Source organism: Halichoeres trimaculatus, unplaced genomic scaffold (genome assembly GCF_033239565.1).
Source record: "Halichoeres trimaculatus isolate MK-OKI-2021-1 unplaced genomic scaffold, fHalTri1.1 fHalTri1_scaffold_6, whole genome shotgun sequence".
Lineage (NCBI taxonomy): Eukaryota > Metazoa > Chordata > Actinopteri > Labriformes > Labridae > Halichoeres > Halichoeres trimaculatus.
Window position 1 is genome coordinate 3,538,545 of NW_027437184.1, and position 9,262 is coordinate 3,547,806.

Sequence of the window (9,262 nt, forward strand, 5' to 3'; positions counted from 1 at the left end):
CACTTGCATCAATGAGGCATGTTAAAATCTACTTTTTTACATTTGCATTGCACTTCTGCATTTTAAGAATATGAGTTACGATCACCTGGATCATATGGTAAGGCGATGATCTGATAAAGTATCAGAAATTAATGATATACAGTAAATACATGTGAAGAATATGGGTCTATTTCTGCTAGGGATGGGTACCGAATTAGGTACTTTTTTAGGTACCGATCCATTTATGTCAAAAGTACCGGGTATCGATTCATGTAGTCAAAAGGTACCATGTTTAGGTACCTAAATGCATCCTTGTGACTGTGAGGGAGTGGAAGAGTGGGCGTTTTTCCATGCTGGACATGAACACAGCATTTCAAGGTTATAAATTGAAGAATAAATATGTTAAATTGTAAAAAAATATATATATTATTGTTCAACAAATTAATATTTTTTACCGGGCATCAGTACCGTATCGTTTCGAATGTGTAAGGTACCCATCCCTAATTTCTGCAAAGGCTTAAAGTTGTGTTCACAAGTTTACATACCCTTGCAGAAGTCGAGAGGTATTGACCAGTTTTATGGGGGAAAATGTGAAATGTGAAAAAGTTTCTTTTAGTTGGAGATAGTGGTAAGGTGAAGACATTTATGATAATATATGCATGTTGGCTCTTTTTTAAAATCACGTGATACTTAAATGTTTGGTCTAATAACAACCACACAGGTCTAAATGGTTCTTAGGGATTTTCTGGAGCCATTGGTGAAGCAAAAAGACTGTCCAATGACCAGCGAGAAAAAAAGTGGTGAAACCTGGTAAATCCCAAAAGAATATAAAAAGAAATTCAAATATCTGAAAATGCCAACCAGCTGTGTTCATACTGGGCAAGAGAAGTAGATAATGATTGTTTCTGTGGATGTGATTCTGCTTCCCTCTTTTTCCCATGAGGCATATCTTTAAATGTCTAACCTGAACTCTCTGGGCACACACACCCTAAATAAAATCTTCGTGGTACAAAAACAGCGAATTAACAAGACTTTGACCGGCTTTTTAAAAGAGGGCTGGACTCACATTCAAACAGCTGCTGGGTTGTGTTGTGTTCCGCCTGTTATGGGTGTCCGTAGCGTTGTTCCTGTACCACCATGATCAGATACCCCCATCAGCCAATCAGAGATCACAACAGACCTGCCGTGATGAGAATCTCCACGCTCATTGGTTGCCGTCCCTGTGATTTAACCCGGGAGCTAGCCATGATTGGTCGCTAGCTTAGCTTTATCTTTGTACACACCCCTTCACTGTTGGAGCAGAGAGCAGGCAGCAGACAGGTACAGTGCTGTTTAATATGAGAAATTTAACTATATTTTAAAGTTGTGACATTACTATTTACTTATATGAAAGTGTGAATATACGAGGAAGCATTCTGCAATTTTAGTGCAGCAATAAAAGTGACGTTTTCGTGAACTTTTAGTGCCCAACGGTCGGTGAGGAAGTTACATAAATATAACATCTGGTTCACCTCTCATTTATAGGAACATAATTACTCATCAGGTGTGTGTTTTTCATGTTTTTCAATATTAATAGGATGAATTCAAGTCATTTAACAGCTAATCTGGGATTTACTTTGTAAAAGCAGATGTGAAATACGTAACAAATCACTGGAGTCAGGGTTTATTCACATTGTAAAGAGTGATTAGTACAAAACTAGTCAGCAGTTGTTTTAGGTGTGTCACAGCTTTAGCATAAGATAAATGTTGTTTTACAGTTTTAAAAGTGAGCAACAGAATTGTATATATGAGTGTTTACATTTTAGTGGAAGGATTCTTGGTAAAATAGTTGACAAATGTAGCATTCAATAATAAAACTGCCTGGCACACTTAATAGTCAGATCCCCTTTGAGTTAATAAATATCCGATTACAAAACATAAAAAGGGATTCAAAGAGTTTAATCTATTAAACAGGGGGAAGAAAATGTAGGTTAGGTTAATAAGTTTTATACTTTTCTGTTTAGGTTTATTTACTTGACATATACACGTTATTGCAGCATGCTGTTAAAGTTTTGTAGTTAGCAGTCAAAGAAAGCTGCTTAAAAAGTGATTTTAAGAATCCCACATTGATATATTTTCCTCTACATAATCTGTGATTTGAAATGAGATAATCTGCAGCAAAACTGGTTATTTCCAAACACTGTTTCTCAGTATCTGTAGACAACCGGGCCAATCGATTGAGTCTTTGGTAACACTACATCAGCCGGAAAAGATCAGCAGTAGGGCTGAACGATCTGGAAAATAATCTATTTGCGATATTTTTGGACCAATATTGCGATTCAGCATGCAATTTATTTTGTATTTATTTCATTTAATTATTGATTTATTTTATTTTATTTTTATTTTATTTTATTTTTATTTTATTCATTTATTTATTTATGTATTTTATTTTATTTTCTATTTTATTTTATTTTATTTATTTATTTATTTATTTATTTATTTATTTATTTATTTATTTTTTGGGGGGGGGATTTATCTTCTGCATTATTCACTAAACACAAGCAGTAAGTCATTCTATTGTATAATCAACACAACAAAGGATACTTTCAACATATGAACATTTTTGTCCTGCACTTTTAAATTAAAAAAGAAACAGTGAAATTTTACTGACTTCCATTAGTATGTATGTATGGATCTCTGTAGCTCACAGGGTTCTTTTTCCCAGAAAAAAACAGCACATTGACTTTTGCTGGTTTTAAGGAAGGACAAGTACAAGTTAGCATATCCCCTCTAGGTCTGTGTATATGAAACTTTTTTTTTTTTCTAAACTGGGGTAGTTGTGATCTGAAAATTGCATTCTATTTCGGGATGCACAACAGATTGGTATCAACATCGGAATCAGCCGATTTGTGTAAAAGTGGGCAGATATTTACTCATTAGCTGTAAAAAACAGACAAAACATACTTTTTTGATTACGTTAATCTTGGACGCTCCATCCTTTGATCCTCTCCATGATCTCCGTCGTCTTTGCTCACGATTGCGCCTCAACACCAATATTGATATTGGTAAATATCGGTTATAGGCCATAACAGCAATATGAAAATTGGCTATCGGTATCAGCCAAAATTTTTACATCGGTGCATCCCTAATTCTATTACATTGTGATGTCGGTTTCAGGTTTATTAATTCATCAGCCCTATTAGCAGTGATGCAAGATCTGTCCTTTTCTCTGATTTATTTATTTTTTTTGGAGTTTGCATGGGTAAACATATTTAAGGCTCACATTTTATACAATATCAGCCCTGAAAACCTCAGTTTATTCTTAACATGACATAAAAAATCATTTTCCTTGTTACCTGGAGGAGTACATTTTAAACTGTAAAATAAACACTAATAGCAGGTGACATTTGAAATAACTTCTGGCAGCACAGCCTCTGGGAAATGTAGTACTGTGGGTTTTTTTTCCTTCTTTTCAAGGCTCTGAGTGATGTTTATAACTATTTCTCTGTCTTCACAGATTCAATCATGGATCTTGTGCTGGACGTTGCTGATCACTACGTCCTCACTCCGTATGTGTACCCTGCGTCGTGGTCAGAGGACGGTGCCCTGCGGCAGATCATTAGCCTCTTGGTGCTGACAAACCTCGGGGCTGCAGTCCTCTACCTGGGCCTGGGAGCCATCGCTTATTTCTTCATCTTTGACCACAAGCTCATGAAACACCCACACTTCTTAGAGGTATAAAGCCTGTGTCGTATTTTACGATCCGTGTTGTAATAAAGTGAGCGTTAGCGCTGCCAAGCTCTGAGTAATCAATTGAACTTTGCATTTACAACCTGCTGAGTAAAATGGACTCTGGTTATGCAATAAATACTGACTCCTGCTGTAATACTAGAGTGAAAATTATAGAGCTAACACATAAAGTAGCAGCAACAAAGACACTCTTACATCGCAAATAATCGAAACGTGTTCTGAAGAAAATTGCGGACAGCTGCCAAATTGTGTGCCTTTTTTATTTTATTAATTTTAAATTTTATTTCCCTCTCTGTGCACCCAGAATCAAGTCCAGAGAGAAATCAAATATGCGATGACCTCTCTCCCCTGGATCAGCATCCCCACTGTGGCTCTGTTCTTCGCCGAGGTGCGAGGGTACAGCAAACTGTACGACAACGTCAGCGACTCTCCTCTGGGTGAGCTGCAGACTGAACAAACCTGCTTTGAGTTGTTTTGTTGTCTCCTTGTTTCTGTGGATTTGTCTTCAGGCTAAAAAGCCCCGAGCACACACAGTTCCAGGTGAGGATGACTGTTTTTTTTTTTGTGCTTTCAGGTTGGCCCGGGCTCCTCCTGAGTATGATCTCCTTCCTGTTTTTCACCGACATGTGTATCTACTGGATCCACCGCTTTTTACATCATAAGCTCATCTATAAGGTCAGGAAGGCTGAAGCATGGTTTGATTTCATAGTTCAGTGAAAAATACTGAATAACGATTCAAAGATTTTGAAAACTTGCACGTTCACAAAAACCACGGTTCGGTTCAGTTCAGTGTACACTGTTGTTGTTTTTAACAGCCCAGATTACCATACAGCCTAATAATCCACCATTAACAAATCATTGTAATCAATTCTGTCATTTATAGTCATAAAAAAGCTGAAAGAATGAGGCTGTTTCCCATTCAAACATCATTAAAGCTGAGTGAAACATTGACAGTTTCAACATGCCAACACCTCAGTAAGGAAAGCCACTATTGGCTGTCCCTGAAGTCACTAAAAGCCACTAAATGATGCTGCTGTCTAATCTGCAGAATAATCCATTAGCATGAAATAGTCATGAACTCTGTAGGAGAGAGAAATAATGTCGGAGAGACAGAAAGCAGGTAAAACACAACATCATAAATATGTTTACATTACAAATTAACTTTCTTCTGTCCATTCTTGTTTTTATGTCTAAATATCAACCCTCCTCCTTAATCTGGGCTGGGGACCAGCAGAAGTGACCATAATGAGACACACACTTGCCTGAATTCATCTTTTTGGATAGGGGAGGGGCTCACAAAGCACACGCTGACCATTCAGGCTATCAAAACACGCTTTAACCTCAGATTCTCCAAACTCCAGAAAAGTTGCACAAATTTTTCGTCTTTTAAAAAAAAGTCACCAGAAGGTCTGAAAGTCATTTAAAGTAGTGACAAAGTCTCTAAGTTGGCAACACTCAGTCGTGGTTTTATCCTTCTCTTTCTTACCGTGGTCATCGGAGCTCACACTGAATCTAAAAATGCCACAACGCCACAGGTACACCCTTTGACTCTGTCTTCTCTGCTCGACATGTAAACAACACACACACTTCCCCACAAAGTGTCCAGCTGTTCTCCTTTACCTCAAGGTGCGCCTGTGTATGATTGGAGCTACCTTCTTGCTTCAAACTGTAGTAAACCGAGTAAATTAACTATAATGACAATAATAAACTTTATTTACATAGCACTTTTCAAAAGGAATGTTACAAAGTTCTGTACAAAATGAATAGAACAGAATAGAATAGAATAGAACGTTATTGTCATTGTAACAAGTACAATGAAATTGAAGTCACAGCAACAATCAAGAAAACAAAAGAAAGAAAGTGTATAGAAAGTGCAAAAAGGTCCATAAGAAAATTGATGCTGACAGCTTGTCCATCAAGCATTTCTCCAAAAAAGAGAAATGTGAGGAACTAAATAAATGATAGCATATAAAGCTAAAAACCACCACCAAATAAAGGAAAGGAAGACATCAAAAAAATAAATAAAAACAAAAACAATTCAAACAAATTAAAACTACAAAAGATAAGAATTTAAGATCCTGCCCATGTACTGTGAAAGAAAGAAGTCAAAGCTCAAATAAAATAAAATACATGCAGCATTTCAACGATTAAAACACCCTTAACTAGAATCTCCAGTAAAAGCACATCAATAAAAATGTGTCTTTAAAAGAGGCGAGCAGAGCTTCGGCTGAGGGCCTCAGGTTACGACCGGGCACATATGTACTGAGGAGATCAGAAATGAAAATAAAGAAAAAAAAACACAAACAAAAAACTGGAATCTCATCAAGTGTTTTTGTCTTATTTTAAGTAAAAAGTGTGTTATGGTATTGATTTGAGCCACATTCAATTGATCAGTTTAGAAAAATTCCTTGATTCAAGTTATTAAAATAAAAAAGGTCTGAATTGCTTTTAACAAGTATAAAAAAATCTACTGTAAAACAACAAAAATTTGCTTGAAATTTTGCTTGAAACTAGAATAATGTCTTGATACAAGTAACTTTTCTCTTGTTCCATTGGCAGATTTTTTTTAACTTGTTACATCAATTCAGACCTCATTTTGTCTTAAAATAACTTGAAATAAGACATTTTTCTGGACTGGTCAGGTGAATGTGGCTCATATTAAGTCTAAAAAGACATTTTCTACTAAAAATAAGACAAAGTTTCAGTTTTTTGCAGTGTATGATCAGAGCTACATGCTCACTTCAAACTGAGTAGTAAACTAAAGAGAAAAGAAAAACATGAACCGAACCGAAACCGTTCCATCCCTGGTATGGATGAATAAAGTAACCGTCTCCTCCCATCTTCTCCAGTATTTCCACAAACCCCACCACGTCTGGAAGATCCCCACCCCCTTCGCCAGCCACGCTTTCCACCCAGTCGACGGCTTCCTCCAGGGACTCCCGTACCACATCTACCCGTTCCTCTTCCCCCTCCACAAGGTGCTCTACCTGGCCCTCTACATCTTTGTCAACATCTGGACCATCTCCATCCACGATGGCGACTACCGCGTCCCCAACAGTCTGGAGAGCGTCATCAACGGCTCCGCCCACCACACCGACCACCACCTCTTCTTCGACTACAACTACGGACAGTACTTCACCCTGTGGGACCGCCTGGGGGGCTCCTACAGGTACCCCTCTGCTCTGCTGGGGAAGGGCCCCCACGACCTGATCCGTAAGCTTCAAGAAGAAGGGAAGTTAGGAGGAAACGGGAAGGTGAACGGACACACCAAGAGAGGAGTAACCTGTAAGGAGGAGTAGTTTAGGGATCACAGAGACAATTCACAAATCTCCAGCTGGGAAACAAAATGGCATCATTTCATTTCTTGCTAAATGAGCTGCTTTGAGATGAGAAGATGGTTGTCCTGTGTGTGACATCCTTTGAAGCCACAGGATTAACATTTCCCACGGCATTAGGCAGGCACAGGGAGCAGACTGACATTTGGGTTATCTTTGCAGAGATTACATCGAAATAATTATGATTTCTTCGCTCTCACCATTAGTACGAGAGTAAAACCAGCCTTTTTGGGGCTGTTTGTAGCGCCTCTGTTTGACCCTTGTTACCAGGTTAATGAAATCACAAACCTCTTCCCCCAAAACACCTCACAGACCCATTGGAGTTTCTTTACTTTCTACCTGAGCAGCCTGTGTGTGAGTGAGACAGACAGCCAGACATTCTGTTTGTTGATTTATTTACATCTTGAGTTTACACCCAGTCTGTTACAAAAGTTTCATCTTGATAATACCCAACAGTGTGTGATGCACTGTTTAATATCCTTAAGAAAAGATAAGACCTTTTTTTTCCACCTTTCTACTTTACTTTTATCAGATTTTTTAATTTCTTTTGGAGTTTTACACCCCTGTGGAACCTGGGAATGTCTCTCTTGAGACTGACAGTCACTGTGGAGGGCAGTAACACTAAATTTAAACATATTCACAAGTAATTTTCCCTATTTTGATACAGATCCAGTTCCTTAAACTTGTGTAACAGTCGATACCAAGTATATGATATCCAGTTACATTATGATAAAACGCCCCAAAAAAGGTTTGTTTCAGCTTAAGGCCTCTACTACTACAGTTATCCTATTTCTGGACAGGTTGGTTCCTATTTAAGACTTTTCCTGCTCGGACTACGACTCTGGTGCTGCCAGAACAAAAAGTTATTTCTAAGAATATTATTATGTCACTAAAATTTACCTGGAATCAGATCTTTATCACTGCTTTAAAACAAAAGTAAAGAATGTTTTTGGTTTAAAAAACAGTTTTTTATATGAAGGCACGCCCACCTCGGTTTAGGTTAAACTGATGGTGAACTGCTCATGGTAACAGAAGCATGTATTCACGGTTGACCTCAGGAAATGCTGCACATCTCATGTTAATTTGGGGTAAAATTAATTTGTCACTTTGAATTCAGACTGAGTTTTTAAAAAAACAATTTAACACCTCTATTTTTAAAAGGGAAAAATAGAGATTTACTCCTTCAGTTAGGTTTAAAATGAATGTGATTGTTGTAGTAGATGCTCAGTTCTTTTTCTCCAACATATTTTTGTGCCTTTTGATGCAAATTAGAGGGAAAAAAAATGTCACCAGGAAATTCAGAGTAGCAGCGGAAGAAAAAGTCATGAAAAGAGGATCTAGAGTTGAAGAGAGTCTGAAAGTTATAAAAGAGATTAGTTTGGCCCAGTACAGGAGGTCCTCGACTTAAGTTGTTTCGACTTTTTATCGCCAATAAATATATGTATGTAAGAAAATAGAGAAGGTTTCGAAGCTGCTCCGTTCATAAGCTCCTACCATGCAAACTAGTTTTTATCGCAGTGTGAATATGAATACTCAGCTACACAGTGCTACACAGTCATTAGCATCATTCATGGAGAAGAGCTATCATCAAGGAACTGATTGAATTGGAGAAGCAGATGATGAAGGGGACGAATCCATTAATTTTTTTTTATTAAAATGTCTATTTTGATTGTTAGTTCTTTTTCCCCATGAATATGAAGTATAAGACATATATTTGGATAGTTATTTAGAGTGTATTTAGGGTCAAAAATCAGACTTACCCAGAATTATTGGTGACAACGCGTCAAAGGAACAGAACTCATTCGTAACTAAAGGACCGCCTGTTGTTAGGTTTTTTCCCCCGTGTAAAGGGGGTTTGGTCTTGTGACCCTTCACTGTGAGTCATTCCCCCCTTTCTCTACCAGTTTCCTGCTCTTCCTACAGTCCTGTCCTCTGACTATTAGGGCTGGGACGATATGCGCGTCTCCAGATTCGATTCTGTTATGATTTTTGGGTTCTGTTTTAATTGAAATCGTAATTCTACAATATTTCTGATTTTCACTTTGCTTTTTTAACACCAGACTAAGTGAAATAGTTGAATGAGGATGATGATGATTGGATACAGACTGTATCAGGAGCTATATTTCCCCAAAAAGTACACATCACATGTGAGTAGGGATGGATACCCAATTAGGAAATTTTTAAGGTACTGACCGAATTCTGTTAAAAGTACAGGGTAC

General features: G+C 37.7%; 1 protein-coding gene across 1 annotated transcript; it reads left to right on the top strand.

Annotated features, from left to right (window-relative positions):
• Positions 1–1,265: 1,265 nt before the first annotated feature.
• On the top strand, positions 1,266–9,031 carry LOC141791641 (lathosterol oxidase-like). Its single transcript, XM_074672240.1, has 5 exons — positions 1,266–1,299; positions 3,476–3,693; positions 4,013–4,145; positions 4,283–4,383; positions 6,558–9,031. Exons 2-5 carry the CDS (start codon positions 3,484–3,486, stop codon positions 7,005–7,007), a joined length of 894 nt encoding a protein of 297 aa, XP_074528341.1. The 5' UTR covers positions 1,266–1,299; positions 3,476–3,483; the 3' UTR covers positions 7,008–9,031.
• The last annotated feature ends 231 nt before the right edge of the window (positions 9,032–9,262 follow it).

Coding starts and splice junctions, on each gene's coding strand:
- LOC141791641 (XM_074672240.1), top strand. CDS start 3,484: ATGGATCTTGTGCTGGACGTTGCTGATCACTACGTCCTCACTCCGTAT. Junction 3,694..4,012: donor AACACCCACACTTCTTAGAG/GTATAAAGCCTG, acceptor CTGTGCACCCAG/AATCAAGTCCAGAGAGAAAT. Junction 4,146..4,282: donor CGTCAGCGACTCTCCTCTGG/GTGAGCTGCAGA, acceptor TTGTGCTTTCAG/GTTGGCCCGGGCTCCTCCTG.